The 16,983-nt window shown below is 36.0% G+C and overlaps 3 protein-coding genes across 3 annotated transcripts; 1 reads left to right on the top strand and 2 right to left on the bottom strand.

Moving 5' to 3' along the window:
* Nucleotides 1-4,558: 4,558 nt before the first annotated feature.
* LOC125598508 (glutathione S-transferase T3-like) lies at nt 4,559-7,305 on the bottom strand. Its single transcript, XM_048772547.1, has 4 exons — nt 7,302-7,305; nt 5,732-5,812; nt 4,795-5,148; nt 4,559-4,746 (listed from the first exon to the last, which is right to left on the bottom strand). The coding sequence occupies exons 1-4, from the start codon at nt 7,303-7,305 to the stop codon at nt 4,559-4,561; spliced, it is 627 nt and encodes a 208-aa protein (XP_048628504.1).
* A 77-nt stretch (nt 7,306-7,382) lies between these two features.
* LOC106452481 (uncharacterized protein At3g43530-like) lies at nt 7,383-11,426 on the top strand. The gene is made up of 6 exons (XM_013894616.3): nt 7,383-8,288; nt 8,362-8,442; nt 9,010-9,768; nt 9,842-10,003; nt 10,096-10,975; nt 11,057-11,426. Exons 1-6 carry the CDS (start codon nt 7,752-7,754, stop codon nt 11,320-11,322), a joined length of 2,685 nt encoding a protein of 894 aa, XP_013750070.1. The 5' UTR covers nt 7,383-7,751; the 3' UTR covers nt 11,323-11,426.
* Nucleotides 11,427-12,414: 988 nt separating this feature from the next.
* Nucleotides 12,415-15,626, bottom strand: LOC125598507. Its single transcript, XM_048772546.1, has 2 exons — nt 15,223-15,626; nt 12,415-14,732 (listed from the first exon to the last, which is right to left on the bottom strand). The coding sequence occupies exon 2, from the start codon at nt 14,725-14,727 to the stop codon at nt 12,415-12,417; it is 2,313 nt and encodes a 770-aa protein (XP_048628503.1). The 5' UTR covers nt 14,728-14,732; nt 15,223-15,626.
* Nucleotides 15,627-16,983: the final 1,357 nt, after the last annotated feature.

The raw sequence follows: 16,983 nt of genomic DNA, 5'->3' as shown, positions 1-16,983 counted from the left end.
ACACTTCTTTCCTCGCCGAATCAGGTATTGGTTCATGTTGGTTTAGTATTGTTTTTGGTTTACTAACCGGTTTAGGATGGTCCTATTGTAAATATAATTTAAGTTGGTTTAGCATATATTATGTTTAAAATAACTTAAATTAAATAATAATAATATTATGCTTAAAATATAATTTTAGAGAGCTTTCAAATATAGTTTACAGAACATTATAGGTGATGAATTTAATTTATTAAATTCGTTTATTACTTAAAACTAAGTTTTTCAAAAAAACATATTGAGTTATAAATATCAATGATGGATTGGTGAGTATAACATGAAGACAAAAATATAAATATCTGATTTTCAAGATAAGAAATTCAGCTTTTATTCAGATACTCAATATATAATATTTTAAATTATTTTTTAAAAAATATACATAATTTATATATATAGATTAATCTTCCAAACTTAAACTATTATATTATATATGAATAATTGTTTTAAATAAAAATAATTTCTGATTTAAAATAAAAATAAAAACAACAAATTGTTATTTTCAAATAATGGATGTAATTTACATTATACTATCATTTAACAAGTATTAGATACGTTTTGATATATCATTATTTTCTATTTCCAGAACACAATAAATTGTTAAACATCAATATCATCTACGTTAAGTATACGAACAACACAAATTCAAACATCACAAAAAATATTTACATAACCATTATAATACAATAATTTAATCAAAAAATACAATTAAAAAAATTAAAAAGAATATTTATATACTTAATATTTGAAAATAAAAGATATTTTTGCTAAAATTGTACTTACCTGGCCAAGGAGATCGACCATCTTTTTACGGATCGATCGAATGTTGAGCATGTGGTTGATCCGAAAATACACTGCAGTTTAATAAAATCTCTAAAACATTTATTCCAACACTCAAAAGATAGTTTTGCTAAATATGATAATTAGATAGCCAATAAAATTACAAAAAATATTTCAATAGTAAAAAATATGTTAATTTAACGTGTTAAAATTTAAAAATAAATTTTAATTATGACATGCATTTAACATTTATATAAATATATATCATAGCCTAAATATAAATAATTTAACAACTTAAATTAGAAAAAGTAAAAATCCCGGGCGTAGCCCGGGTTAATCCCTAGTCTCTACGATCAAATTACTTAGTTATTATTCGAATCTTATAGTTTTGGCAATTTACCTTTGTTAAAAATAAAAAATGGCAGCTTGCCTTTATTAAAATATAAAAAAAGGGCAGCAGTGATGTTCGAACCCGCGCATTAAAGAGATGTTAAGATGTACGTAGCCACTACCCCAACAAAACTTCGCTGTACATTATGCCTTTAACATTTTAATAATTTTTGGCGCCTCAAGCCTCTGCTTTACGGGCTTTACCCCAAGGCCGGGCCTGGTCGCATGTATTTCAGTTAGTTGAATGGCATGAAGCCAGATGTCAAATGTGTTTATCACAGCCGGGTTAGCCAATTGTTATTTACATTTTGTAAAATAATTAGTTTATTGAAAAACTCGCCAACTTAGTTTAGGGTAGAAGAACATATTTATAAGACTTTCTACCAAGAAACATGCATATACATTGTAATTTGTAGACTTCTAGTAACCCAACAAAACTATATCATATAATTTAAGAGGAGAATAATTTATTGGAAAGTGTCAGTTCATTACTACTTAAAATAATTTGTCACTTGGAGAAGATGGGTTTTAAAGTTCCGAATGGTAACAACGGATTGAGCAGTGCGGGACAAACAGTTTAACTGCGGTGCGGTTCTAACAGTTATAAAAACGTATAGATATATGATATATGTAGAGATTTTTGTTACTGTTAAGTGCGGTGCGGTGCGGGACAAATGTTATCATTCAAAGCCTAAAGGTGAAAAAGATGACACTTGAAAACTATAGGCAGAGTCAAAGAAAATGTGTTTGCGGCGGTATTAAATGGTTAAAAGACACATCAAGAGACAAAAACACAACATTGATTTTGCTTGGCCTATCAAGTGTCCATATATATATATATATATATTCGCTATCGAAAGAAATAAACACAACAACACAAAGCTGCCCTATGGAATTTGTAAGCCTTCTTAGAGCATCATTATCCTTCATACTCATTTAAGGGCTCTTAATTTTTTTTTAATAACTTTTAGTTGGAAAAGTGAGTTTAAGAGACTTGGTTAAGAAATAGGTATATTTATGTGGTTCATTGCAAGTTTCTTATTTTCGGGTTCTTAAAAAAAATATTATATATTTTTTTTTAAAACTTCAAATATATTGATTAAATTATTAAACATAACATTTTAAACATAGATTTTTAAACAAAAACATGAAACCAAAGATTAGTAAAATAAACGAGAATTATTTGAAAGAAGCATCGGAGCTCAGTTGTTGTCTTCATCACGTCCAAATTTATGCCATATATGTTCAACCAAATCATCTTTCAATTGTCTAGCACGAATTCTTGTTCGAACACCCATCATATTTGCGATGTTTGTAGGCATATCTGTAGAATACGTGACATCCACATGTGAACTTCCTTTGTCTTCTGCTTGTTGGAACTCTAAAACATCAAATTGAGTGTATCAATCTCGTTCATCTTCTACTATCATATTATGGAGTATGATACATGCTCTCATAATCTTTCCAATTTTGACTTTATCCCAAAACAGTGCTGGATTTTTAACAATGGCAAAGCGAGCTTGCAAGACTCCAAAAGCACGTTTGACATCTTTTCGGACAGCTTCTTGACGTTGAGAAAATAAAACTGCTTTCGGCCCTTGTGGTATTGGAATAGATTGGATAAAAGTCACCCATTTCGGATAAATACCATCTGTGAGATAGTAAGCCATATGATACTCTCTTCCATTGACAATAAAAATGACTTGAGGAGCTTGACATTTTATTATGTCATCAAAAACAGGTGAGCGATCAAAAACATTGATATCATTTAAGGTACCTGAATGTCATATCCAAAGATCATACGAAGCAACCGCCTCTAAAACGATTGTTGGTTTACCTGAACCACGAGAATATTGCCCTTTCCAAGCGGTGGAATAGTTCTTCCACCCCCAATGCATACAATCCATGCTTCCTATCATCCCGGGAAATCCGCGATGCTCTCCAATATCAAGTAGACGTTGAAGATATGCTGGTGTTGATCTTCTTAGGTACTCGTCGCCGAACAAATGTATTATTCCTTCCACAAAATTTTCTACAAATAAACCGAGTTGTTGTTTCACCGAGCCGGAGGTATTCGTCAACCGTATCAGCCGCATAACCATATGCCAAGACATGAATGGCTGCAATACACTTTTGAAGGGGAGAGAGGCTAATCCTTCTGAGACAATCTTTCTTTTCCCGAAAGTATTGGACTTTGTTGGAGAGACGATCAACAATATGCATGAACAATGACTTCTTCATTCTAAATCGTCATCGGAAGAAATTTTCAGGATACGTTGGAGTTTCACTGAAATAATCATCCCATAGACGAATATGCCCTTCTTCACGTTTTCTTTCGATATAAGATCATTTTTTTCTTTGTTTTCTTGTTTCTTCTTGATGACCAATGGTAAAATTCTCAAAGGTTTGATCAAAATATTGATCAAATGTATCATCAAGTGATTCTTCAAAAGTGTTTTGTGAAGAAGATGCCATATTTGTGATGAAATTTTTTTTTTCTTTTTGAATTAATAAGTGTTTGGTAAAAAAAGGGAATTTGATTTAGCTTTGAACTTGGTTGGGTAAGAAGGGGAAAAATGACTTAGTGATTTGGCGTTTGATCTTGGTTTGGTAAGAAGAGAGAAAATGAATTTGTGATTTGGCGTTTGATTTTCGTTTGGTAAGAAGAGGGAAAATGACTTAGTGATTTGGCGTTTGATCTTGGTTTTGGTTTGGTAAGAAGAGAAAAAATGAGTTTGTGATTTGTTTGTTCAGAAAGTTCAATATAAAGAATGAGAGATAGAAGGTTGAATAGGAGTTACTACTTGATGAAAAAAAGACTACATGAGAGGGTGACATACAATAATAATACAAGACATGTGACACAAGAGTTCAGTCTTTACACATTACAGTACAAGTCCGTGATACAAGAGTTCAGTAAATACAACACAAGACACTACACTACACGACTTCACTCGTTTCAGTACACTGCCAAGTCCATGACTCTCTTCAGTACACTGCCAAGACCGTGACTCGCTTCAACTCCCAATGCTACACTCGCATCCTAAACAAGAACAACAATGACATTAGAACATTACAACATTAACTCTAAAGAGACAAGAACATTAACTCTAAAGATAACTCAACAAGAACAAGAGAACTTGAAACAATTTATATCATCAATAACCAGACCATTACAACAACATCAAGTAGAACAATACATACCGAGACTTAAGCTTAAGAACTAGACCCGGAACTAGAACAATAAAATCCGAGAGTAAAAATTAAGAACTAAACAGGGAACAAGAAGTAGAACAAGACCTAATTAGACAGCAACAACTCATTAGTTAACTTCTTCTCCAGAGCTTCTTCATAATCAGCAAGAGGTTCTTGTTTTGCAATGAGACTGTCCAGAAGCTTCATCTTCGATAGCTTTTCCTTTATAACCAAATCCTCTTGCTTGATTTTCCACAAACTCAGCCACCTCTTTCCCCTCAACCATCGGTTTCTTCCCACGGGCTTTTGCTGCCTTAACACCCGTGGGACGAGTGGTTCCTTCATCAGCTACAGAACTTGCGGTTTCTTTAGCTTAAGAGCATGCTGCATGTGAACCGTCCTCAAACTTCTTCCTTTTCGAACCTCCTTGAGAGCAAGCCGAAGAAACACCACACCACTTCTGATCATTTCTAAGCACTTTCCAAGCATGTTCTGGTGTGAACTTCTTTTTGTGGTTGTTGAAAAAGATTTTGTGGGCATGTTTGAGAACATCAGTCTCGTTTTGCCCACTGGTTTTCTCACGGGTTGCTGCTTCAAACGCTCCACAAAACTTGGAAACTAAGTCGTTGATCTTGTGCCATCTTTGCTTACAGTGTGATGCCTCTCTTATGTCACACTCGGCAATCTTAGGACTAGTCGAGTAGTAGGCTGCTATCCTTTTCCATATTGCAACAGACCTTTGTTCATTCCCTACAATAGGGTCTTTGCTGGTGTTTAACCAAGAGCTGGTGAGGACTATGTCATCTATTGGAGTCCACGTGCGTCATTCTTTACGCTCCACATGACTGTGTGGTTCGAAGTTTGAACCTTCAGTTGCTTGCGTGCCAAATAAAGGAATATGAGAGGATTCTAAACCACTATCTTGTTGATTATGAAGAAGATCAACAAAATTTAAATTCAGATATATATTGGAATCCATATCTGAATATGTCTAAGAAGAGAGATGGAAGAAGGAATATAAAGGGAAACGAGTTTGATAGATAAAGAGAGAAGAAAGACTATGTTTAATAGAAGAGAGAAAGCGTTTAACGCTTTCATCACACCCACAACCACATGGACTTGACATTTAGATAACTCATTTATCTAACATTGATTGCTATCTACCTCATTAATCACACTTCAACATTTAACTATTGGTTTTATATGTATCTAACTCATTTCAATTCTTTCAAGACAGTTCACTGCTATCTAACTCATTGCTATCTAACCAGATTCACAATCAAAACAATTCAATTCAGATTCACAATCAATTCTCAGTTCAAAGTTATCTAACCTGAAATTGCCAGTGTCTCTTCATCCGTCCACAACACATACCTCTTCTTTGAAGAACCTTCTTGTCTCTTTAACTGTCCATCTGAAAAGGAAACACGAGAAACAGAATCAACACTAAAACGATGCAGACACAAGAAAGATTAAGAAACAAATACTGATTGATATATTGATATATTGATCGACAGAGAAGAATCATAAACAAAGACATTAACATCAACAATCACAACAACGATAAAGAAACAAATACAGAGACATCATCTCTTGAATCATGATACATAAACAAACACAAGTACTGATCGACTTAGACAAAGACAGAGACAAAACCAAACAACAGAACTGATTGATATATTGATCGACACAGACATCATCTCTTGAATCAGGAGAGACAAACAAAGTGATCGATTTAACACAACACACAAATCAATTTAACAAGAATGCACTATCACAAGAATGATTAACAAACAAAGACAGAGACATAAACAAACAAAGACAGAGACATCATCTCTTCAATCAGGAGACATAAAAAACACAAGAGACGCATGCAACACAAGACACGAATCAATTTAACAACGAATGATTCATACATAAGAGGAAAAAAAACTTAGCTTTTTCTTTCGGTTTGAATTTGTCGAGGATAGCCACGGGCCGAAGAGAGAGAGGTGGAGCGATTCTTGATTTAGGTGAGCCGTCATGGAGAGCGAGAGATACGCGGAGTCGTCGAGGAGAGCGACAGGGAGGCGGAATCGTCGAGGAGAGCGAGGGAGACGCAGAGTCGTTAACGAGAGAGAGAGAGAGAGAGAGAGAGAGAGAGAGAGAGAGAGAGAGAGAGAGAGAGAGAGAGAGAGAGAGAGACGGCGATTCAACCGATAGAGACTCCAGCTGATGCCGTCGACGAGACGGAGATATCATCGTTGCAGAGAGATCACCGTTTCGCCTCAGAGTCGCCTCGAGAGAAAGAGAGAAGACGAGGCGTTGTGAGAGAGAGTGATGTTGAATAAATGACACGTGCCGCGAAACCCCCGTCTTTTGCGCGTCTTCATTAAGCAACGCCTCTTTCTTAATTAACTATTTTTAAATCTAAACACTCTAAATACGTTGCCTAAGACACCATGATAATGGTGCTCTTATGATAATGGTGCTCTTATGTCCTTATTGCGGAGATCCAACATATTATTCCTTCTATTGATGAATAAAATTATTCTACTACAAAGTAGTTCTATTGGAAGTTGTTGAAAGATCCAAATTATGGCCAGCTTTCAAGTTTTAAAATAACTCCCTTAGAAAATCTTGGAGGAAGTTAAAAAGCCATTAACAATGATAGATGCTTTCTCATTGCTTAAAGTGTCTCTACAACTCAATTCAGTTTGCTAAAAAAAACTCACTTCAGTTAGTTTTATGTGGAGTAAAGAGGGATCAAATGCTGGGATGGACCAGAAGGGCACCAAAAAAGTCTGGAATAGACCCCTTTTATTTTTATTTTTTTAATGAATTAAAAATAAATTAAAATTAAGCAGAAAATACCATAAAACCTAAAACTTCAACATATTTACATATCCAGCCAGTGGACCCACCCATTTCCCATTAACCCGACCGACCCATGTTTTAATAAACCTAAATCCCCAATTTCTTTTGTCCCCAGTTTCTTTGTCGAATCAAATGCTGAGATCGACCAAATGGGCACACAAAAATCTGGAAAAGGACACTTCTGTTTTTATTTTTTTAATGAATTAATAATAAATCGAAATTAAGCTGAAAATACTATAAAACCTAAAACTTTAACTTATTTACATATCCAACCAACCTACCCCACCCACTAACCCGACCCGCGTGCCCTTCCCGGATCCTTCCCCCTAAATCAAACTAAATCCCTAATTCCTCTTCCCCGACATAACCAACAGAAAAAAATTCACGATCTCTCCCCCTTCCCTCTATCTCATCTCACTAATCAAACTCTACCACAATCATCACGATCTCCCTCTATCTCATTTGTTTCTCTATTTCGTGTTACTCTTTGAAACACTATGGCTCCAAAGACTCGTTTCACCGAACAAACGAACAAAGAAGGTGCGCCGGAGAAGAAGAAGAAGAATGAGTCAGTGGTGGAGAAGAAGAAAGCTGCGGTGGAGAAGAAGAAAGCTGAGGCGGAAAAGAAGAAGAAAGACTCTGTGATAAAGAAAAAACAAGCAGCGGTGAAAAGGAGGAGAGAAGCCGTTAAAAAAAAAAGAGATGCAGAGAAAAAGAAGATTGAAACCGCAGAGAAGAAGAGGAAGCGAGACAGTGGTGTAGACGATGAGTCCTCGTCCAATCCAACCAAGCGGCCTCAGACCGCATCTTCACCAGAACATCAAGCCGATCCTGATCATTATCCGCCACTATCAACGGAGTTACCTTCGCAGGATGATAGAGAGGGTACGCCAAGCCCATCAGTTCCGATTGAGCCACAAAAATCACCTACTCAAACACCCAATGAGGCGGAGAATCCACTGCAAGCTCCAATAACTTCTACCAACAGAGAATCAGGCTCACCCGAGGCTGCCATTAACAATGACGGGCAAACGGTAAACAAATCAATTAAAATGGTTTTGGAATTTTTATGATAAAATTGGACTAACAAATAGGAACCGTGAGCAGATTGGATCTAACAACATAGATTCAAATTCACATGAGGCTGCTATTGGATCTGCTGCCATTGACAACGACGCTCCAAGAACGGTAAACAAGTCAACTTAAATGGTTCTAGAAATATTTATCATAGGGTCGAAAAAAAAAATAAGTAGTGATTATATAAGAAGTGTAACTAGTACAACTAAAAGAATGAAACTAGTTCAACTGGTAATAAAATGTTGTAAAACAGAATCAATGGAACTAGTATAACTAGTACAACCACACTTCTTATAACTAATATAACTGGTATAACTATGAAAAGTATAATTAGTCTAACTAATACAACCGAGTATTAAATTACTAGTACAACTAAAAGAGTGAAAATGGTGCAACTGGTAATAATATGTTGTAAACAAATTCAGGATAACTAGTAAATTTTTTTTTATAAGTAATATAACTGGTACAACTACGCTTCTTATACGTAGTCTGACTAGTATAACTAGAGAAGTATTTTGTATAACTGTTTAATGAGATGGTGTTGTTGTTGTATAACTAGGCTTGCTGGTAGAACTAGTAATATTATTTTTAATTTAATTAGTGTAACTGGTACAACTAAGTGTTTATGTGTTGTATAACTCAGTTATTTATTCTTTGTATTTTGTTTGTATTTTTCAGGTTGAGAGTGATGATATGACCGTAGAAGCTGACAGACCTGCTGGTTTTTTCTTCAATCCGAGCAACTATGGAAAGGGTTGCAAGCTCTCCTCAAGGTGCCATCAACACGATTTTCTGAACAAGACGATTGGTAAGTTGGATGCCTCAGAGAAGAGTTGGTTTCAGGAACATCCTCAGTTCAAGCATATATTCCACATGGATTGTACCTCAACAAGAAAAGTGATGGGATTGTGGATGTTGCTACTTCGTACTATGCATACAGAGAAGGGTCGACAAGCTTGGTTTGGGGTAAACGGTGTTCCAATTAGATACTCTATCAGGGAACATAGCCTCCTCTCTGGTTTATACTGCCACTCATATCCAGAAAACTATCAGAGCATAGGGAGACTGAAGTTTGCGAGAAAGTATTTTAAAGTGAAGAAGACAAAGGATGGGAAGGAAAAGGGTCTGCAAGTGACAGAAGCGGATGTTAAGGAGAAACTTCAGAAGATGAAATTTGATGGTAGTGGCGATCGTCTGAGGATGGCGGTTCTTTACTTTCTGGCTACAGTTTTAAGAGGAAGGTCCAAAGCAGGATACTTCATTGAGTATTTCCTTCTCCAAGCAGTAGAAGATTTGGAGTTTTGCACCGAATTTCCATGGGGCCGTTACACCTTTGATGATTGCATGAAGGAGATTTTTCATGTAAGGGATCATTTTCGTGATGGGATCCCAGAGCATGCACAGTGGGTATTTCCTGGGTTTATCAACCCTTTGGAGGTATATGAATAACATTTTTCATAAGCATATTTGTTATAATATAACTAAAGTGATTGTGTGAAATGATGTGCAGATATTAGCATTTGAATGTATCCCTGTCCTTAGGGAAAGATTCAGAGAGCCTGTTCCAAACTGTTTTGATGGTTGTCCAAGAATGTGCAAATGGAAGTTCAAGAGGACCGGAACAACAGGATTTCCACTTGACATGATTTATCGGACGCTAGGAAACACAAAGGTAAAAGCTTATAATTTTTTTAAGTGTTGTTTATGTCATTTTCTTCAAGTTCATAGTTAATTAAATGTGTAATTTGTTGTTGGTCATTTCAGGAGATTATCAGTGTTTTGGAACCAAAAGGAAATGAAGTAGACCTTTTGTATGAAATAATGGATGAAGGGACTTTTGAAGACTTGGAGCTGATAGATGATTCGGATACGCTAGACATAGCTGTTGACAGTTGGAACAAGATCCTAATGGAACCAGGGAAAAAAATCTTCTGGCCGGATCTATATGAGATGGATGTGAGAACCCGAGAGCAACAAGAGGAGGCAGGAGGCGAGGCAGGGGGCGAGGCAGGAGGCGAGGCAGGAGGAGAGGCAGGAGGCGAGGCAGGAGGCGAGGCAGGGGGTGAGGCAGGAGTTCAAACAGGGGGCGAAGCAGGTCGTGAGAGTTTAAGAGAATTAGAGTTGAAGTTGAACAAAAGAATGGATGATGGATTTGCATTGAGAGACGAAACAATTCGTCTTCTGGAAGCAAGAGTAAAGGAGTTGGAAGAAGAAAAAATCCAGAGAGAAAGTTGGTCGTTCCAGGAGGGCGAGATGTATGGTGATAAGGAGGCTGAGATACTTGGTGATAAGGAGGGCGAGATGCATGGTGATAAGGAGGGTGAGATACATGGTGATAAGGATGGTGATGAGACTAACAAGGATGGTGATAAGGCTGATAAGGATGGTGATGATGAGCCTGATAAGGAGGGTGAGGATGGTGATAAGGCTGATAAGGATGGTGATGATGAGCCTGATAAGGAGGGCGAGGATGGTGATGAGGCTGACAAGGGTGATGAGGCTGAGAAGGATGGTGAGAAGCAGATTGAGGCAGAGGCTGACAAGGGTGATGAGGCTGAGAAGGATAGTGAGAAACAGATTGAGGCAGAGGCTGAGAAGGATGGTGAGAAACATATCGAGGTAGAGGCTGAGAAGTTGATGCAAGGTAAGTCATGATAACATATAACTTCAAATTTTATTTTTAATGATGATGATCTAAGTCAGGATGTATTTTTGTTCAATGTAGATACTGAAGATGGAGATGAGCAATCTACACTTCAAATTATGGCAGACACTGCAGAGAGATTTGAGAAGGCTGCTGCGGAAAAAGCTGTTGTGGACAAGACAGATGAGGTTGTAGATGATGATGCTTTGGAGAAGGAAGGTGAGGTTAGAGTTGATGACGCTTTAGAGAACACAGCTTCGGTTGGAGATTCACAGGATCCTGCTGAGATGCCAAAGAGGGTGCCCAAGCGTTCTCATTTGTTGAGGTCTCCTTTTACGCCAAACTGATTTGGCTGAACTATGTTGTTGTTTTTGGAACTTGTATGTGTTTGTTTTAAAACCTAAAACGGATGAACTTGTATGTGTGTGTGTTTTAAAACCTAAAACTTGTATGTGTGTGTGTTTTAAAACCTAAATCCAAACTTGGTGGTTGAACAGGTTGCAATTACAGGTGGGAAGTAAAACAACATTACAGCATCAACTATGCCAAAAAATATGAAAGTAGTATAACTAGAAAAACTAGTACACCTAGTGTTAAATTAAAAAGTGTAGGACTTATCTGGGAATCCACTTATTTGAAACTCATTATGCACACAAAGTTGTTTTAGTTTTTTAGTTGTACTGGTTTCTACAAAGTTGTACTAATTTATTAGTTATACTGGCTTGCACAAAGTTGTACTAGTTTATTAGTTATACTAGTTTGTACAGAGTTGTACTTTGGCAGTGAAACCTGAATATATTAGTTGTACCAAAGAGAAATACCATTATCTAAGTTGTACCACTCATTTATGTTAACATGTGTTTGCCCGGATACAATGAAATCATCACTATTGTGAAAATACTTGTCATGTATGTTTTTCAAAAAATATGTGGACAAATATGTTAACAAACCTTAAAAGTATAAGGTAGATCAAGCAAACTTTTGTGATGGAGGTAGAAATCCAGAAAAAAAAAAAAACAATACAAAACACAAAGAAACCTATCCAAACACTTAAAATTAGACCATTTGAATGTTTTATTAATATGAAAAAACCTAAAATAATATTTAAATTTCAGATCCTCCATAGTTGTACTAGTTATTCCAGTAGAACCTATTTTAGTAAACTAGACATAGTTGAACTAGTTATTCCAGTATAACTTATTTTTAGTTTTACTAGTTGTACCAGTATAACAACACAAAAACATGAATGTTAGGTTTAATGAAGTTTTACCAATTGTACCTGTTGTACCTGACAGAAACAACACATTACATAAATAAGTTCTACAACACATAAATAAGTTTCATAACACATAAGTAAGACTCACAAGACTAAGCAAGTTCCATAACACATAAGTAAGACTCACAAGACATAAGCAAGTTCCATAACACATAAGTAAGACTCATTCATCAATTCCATCGCTTCCACTTTCATCGCTGTCAATTCCATCATTCTCACACACCAATGGTGGATACTTCTTCTTTTTCTTCCTCCGATATTCCCCAGCTGATGGAAATCTAGTTTCTTGTAGTCTTCCTTTCTTTCTTTCCACATGCGGAGGGTAGACAACCTGAGATAGGATTTCATCTGGAATTTCATAACTTTCCCATAATGAATGATGAGGCACTGGATATATTGTCTTGTAATATGCCAAAGTCCACTGCTCCATATAATAATACTTAGAACAATAGTCTTCAGACATTTCTCCACGCGCGATGATCGCAGCCTGTGCATGCACACAAGGATACCGATCAATATCAAAACACTTGCACTGGCATGTTCCGTTGCCTAAATCAACATAATAACCTTGACCATCTTTGCCAATCACAGTGTACTGACGTTCAAATCTGTTTAGCTCCATCACCGTGAGCTTTTTTGCCTTCGGATAACTGTGATGCAATATCCCATGCACGTAGGGAATTAGTATCTGTCTCTCTGGAACGCGTAAAGATAAATCACGATATTTGTTCACATCAAGCATTGGCAACAATGCATATTTCCTTGGTTCCTTTAAAACACCATTGATTGATTCAACAGTGTTGGTTGTATCTATGTTGTACCTTTCTCCCGGAAATTGACATCTTGCCCATTTGGTCTCATGAACACTCTCATCTAGATACTCAGCGGCTTGAGGCAACGTTCTCCTGAAATCATTGTAGCTTTTTCTGAACTCGACCTCTGTGTACATACCAGCAATTTTTCTAAACTTTCTGGCAACCCCTTTCTTGTTAACTTTGCTGCATGCTCCGGCAACATTATTAGACAAGTGAAAAATGCAATATCCATGGATCGCCATTGGGTACACCTCGTGCACCTTCTTGATGATGCATTGGTTTCTATCAGTACAAAAAACAAGCTGAGGATCATCTGGTATCAAAGTTTTCAGTATAGTCAAAAACCACTCCCAGCTCGCATTTTTCTCACCATCTACTACCGCAAAAGCGAGGGGATAATGATGATGATCTGGATCCTGAGCAGTGGCAATGAGAAGCACTCCTCCATACACACCCTTCAGGTGAGTTCCATCCATTATTATCACTTTCCTCATTGCTTGAAACCCTTCGATGCAAGCTTTAAGCGCAAAGAACATATACTTAAACTGCTTCTTCTCATCCACTACTAATCTTGTGATGGTACCAGGATTCATTCTTTCTAACATGTACAAGTAAGATGGAAGTCTAGCAAAACTCTCCTGAGGGTTACCACGCAAATCACTGACAGCTTTGTGTTTCCCTCTCAAAGCTGTAGAATATGAAACCGTGACACCTAGTTTGTTCTTCACCAACTTTATGAGAGACTTTGGATCTGGAGTCTTGTATTGGCCTGGATAATCTTCATGCACCACTCCTGCGACCAAGCTTGGTGTTCCTCTTTTCCCCCTCTTGGTTACACTTCCCTCTCCCCGAGTACACGTATGCATCTTTCTATACGTTCTGACACTGAAAAAGGCTGAGTTTTTCAGCCTTGCAGCTCGTAAATACCATCTGCATCCAACCCCACGACATTTCAATACATAAACAGTACGATTCGTCTTGATTATATCAACCTCAAAACAATTCGAATGCACTCCTGCGTCCACTAAATTCCTCAGCTCTTCCTTAGTCGCAAATTCTTGATACAAACTCATATCAATACCATCATCCCACTCAGCATTGACAATTGTGTCTACAGATGGTGTAACAGCCGGCAACTCCTCCCTATCATTCATTTCATCACCCTCTTCATTGCAATCCTCATGCTCATACCTATCTGATTGTCTTGGAGGAACAATTGCTAACTCCTCATGATTATACCCATCTGATTGGTTTTGAGGAACAATTGCCAACTCCTCAACTCCAGCCATACCATCATTAGCTCTGGCATCAATCTGAATTTCCTCGTTCATAGAAAACTGCTCGTTACTCTGATTTTCTGAGATATTTTCGGAAAACTCCACATGCAAAACACTACGCCGGTTTTTCCTATCCACCTCCATTAAATATCCTAAAACATCTTCATCATCCAAAATATAACAAGGCCTCTTATTATCCACGACCAGGGGATAGTAGCTCAGTTGAAGCTTCGTCGCAGCTACATCGATATTCATTTTCTTGCCTATTCTATCAACCAAGCGAGAATAGGTTATCTCCTCATATTTTCCTCTCATTACTAATGTATAAATATTTTTGTCTCCACCATGATCAAAATGTATCACCACAGCTCCAGTACCATCCATAGTTCCTGAAAAGAGTTAAAACCAACATTACAGCTTACAAGTTATATCAGTTATACGAGTTCTAAAGTCGCTAAAATACGGGTTATACTAGTATTACCAGTTATACTGGTTTACATGTAACAGTCGTTTATAAGTTATACTAGTTATACTAGTATTTGACTTGTCAAAGGACTACTAAGAGTTATACAAGTTTTACCCATAGTCTTATTCAGTGTTACTTAGAGTTGTACCAGGTTTACTAGTTGTACTAGTGTTATTCTTAACGAGTTTTACCAGGTTTACCAGGTGTACTCAACGTCTGTTGTACCAGTGTAACCAATGTAAAAAATGATTTAATCTACAATATCATGATTCATACTATAAGAACGTTATCTTAAACCATGGAACCTGACTCATAATGGTAACATACATATTATGGGACTAAAACTAAACAGAAAACAAATAAAAAAGAAGAGAAGAGTGAGAGAGAAGGAGAGGGAGAGAGTATACACTTACCAAGCGATTTCAAGACCAAGGACGAGGCACATTTGCTGTTTCAAGGACGAGAAAAGCTGTAGAAGAACCCTAAGAAACAGAATTAAAGGTTTGTGGATAAAAACTTGAAGAAGAGAACTTTGGTTGGTGATTGAAATGAATTTTCGTGGGTGGTTGAGTAATGAAGAAGATGAAGATGTGAGGGAGTTAATATGGATTTTGGGTGGGACCCAGGCGAGAGAAAGAGAAAGGAAGAAGAAAATTGGACGACCGAGATTAGAGTTTCCATTATTTGATCCAATGGTTCACATGCCACTTTCATTAATGGCAAATTGGTAATTTACCAGCCCTTGGTCCATGATAGATCACAATTGGTCTATGTAGACTTCTTTTTGTCTTTTTGGTCTGTTATAGATCATTGTCCTTCTTTGTCTTCAATGTAACCAACGAAACCTACGAACTAAAATCACGATCTCCCTCTATCTCCCATCACTAATCAAACTCGACAACAATCATCTTGAATCTCATATATTTCTTCAATTTCGTGTCACTCTTTGAGAAACTATGTCTCCAAAGAAGAAAAACAAGGAAGAAACCCAACCCAGTTCTTCTTCTTCTCCATTTTTTTCACCATAAAACAAAATCAAAAAATTTCTTCAATCATCCACTAATTTTTTTCTTTTTTTTTTATCTCAAATCGATCAATCCACAGTTATATTTAATCAATTTTATCTTATCTAGAATCAAATTTCATCTTTCCATATGATATTCAAGATAATGAAGAACGAAAAGTATTACTAGTACAACTAGTAAACCTCAAACTAGTACAACTAGTATAACTCAAACTAGTACAACTAGTACAACTCGAATTAATACAACTAGTACATATTGAGTATCTCCTATACATATTTGAGAAATGATTTTCTTATGTGTCATCACCATATTTATTCTCACTAAAAAAAGATGACATGACTTTGAGAAAATTATAAAATGGCATCGCTTAATTATGAGATGTATAATTTTCTTTATTGATTGTTTTCAGCATATGAAAATGCTAGAAAAGAGAATGATGTAGAACCAATAAGACATATTGGTCTAATCTCTTCTGCTTGCATGTCAAATATATGAATAGTATATTTTTAATAATATTTGATTTGAAATTGTTACGTTTATAAGTTATACTAGTTGTACGATTTTTGAAAAAAAATCATCTTCATCTTTTTAGTCTCGAGGCACAAAAGCTGGATGCGGAGCCAGAAAATTCTTCAACCATTGCTCTAAAGACGCGAATCACCGGAAAGAAGAAACAGATTGGGTTTGATGTATGATTTTTTTTTGCAAGTAATTGTTTTAATTGTGATGTATTAATACAATTGTTATCTACAATTGTAAAATTTTAGTTTGTTTATCAAGATAATAATAGCTATTAGAAGAAAACAAAATTGCAAAAAATAATACAAATAATCAGTAAAGGTATTAATTAAGAATTAACTACCAAAATAAATCATTTTAATCAATTTTTTTTTTAAATTACATTTAATTAGAAAAGATATAAATCAGCAATTCTAAATGATACATATTTTTGAATAAATTCTTAAAATTGATACTAATTTTGTGTAAAATGAAATGATGCAAATAATTTATATATTTACATCAATTATTAAATAAATTGATGTAAATTATTTGCATCACCAATTATTTTAGTACAACCGATACAACTAAAGCAACATAATAACATATAGTTCAACCACAGTGTTTAAAACATGATACATATTTAAAATT

The sequence above is a fragment of the Brassica napus genome, unplaced genomic scaffold (genome assembly GCF_020379485.1).
Source record: "Brassica napus cultivar Da-Ae unplaced genomic scaffold, Da-Ae ScsIHWf_1724;HRSCAF=2353, whole genome shotgun sequence".
Lineage (NCBI taxonomy): Eukaryota > Viridiplantae > Streptophyta > Magnoliopsida > Brassicales > Brassicaceae > Brassica > Brassica napus.
This window is presented reverse-complemented; position numbering and strand designations above follow the sequence as displayed.

Bases quoted from the DNA above. Each gene is read 5' to 3' on its own strand.
- LOC125598508 (XM_048772547.1), bottom strand. The intron at 5,149-5,731 runs GTTAGATAACTT...ACCCTATTGTAG, and splicing joins AGAGACACTGGCAATTTCAG to GGAATGAACAAAGGTCTGTT. The intron at 4,747-4,794 runs GTTCACATGCAG...CAAGTTCTGTAG, and splicing joins AAGGAAGAAGTTTGAGGACG to CTGATGAAGGAACCACTCGT.
- LOC106452481 (XM_013894616.3), top strand. From the start codon at position 7,752: ATGGCTCCAAAGACTCGTTTCACCGAACAAACGAACAAAGAAGGTGCG. The intron at 8,289-8,361 runs GTAAACAAATCA...AACCGTGAGCAG, and splicing joins TTAACAATGACGGGCAAACG to ATTGGATCTAACAACATAGA. The intron at 8,443-9,009 runs GTAAACAAGTCA...TGTATTTTTCAG, and splicing joins ACAACGACGCTCCAAGAACG to GTTGAGAGTGATGATATGAC.
- LOC125598507 (XM_048772546.1), bottom strand. From the start codon at position 14,727: ATGGATGGTACTGGAGCTGTGGTGATACATTTTGATCATGGTGGAGAC.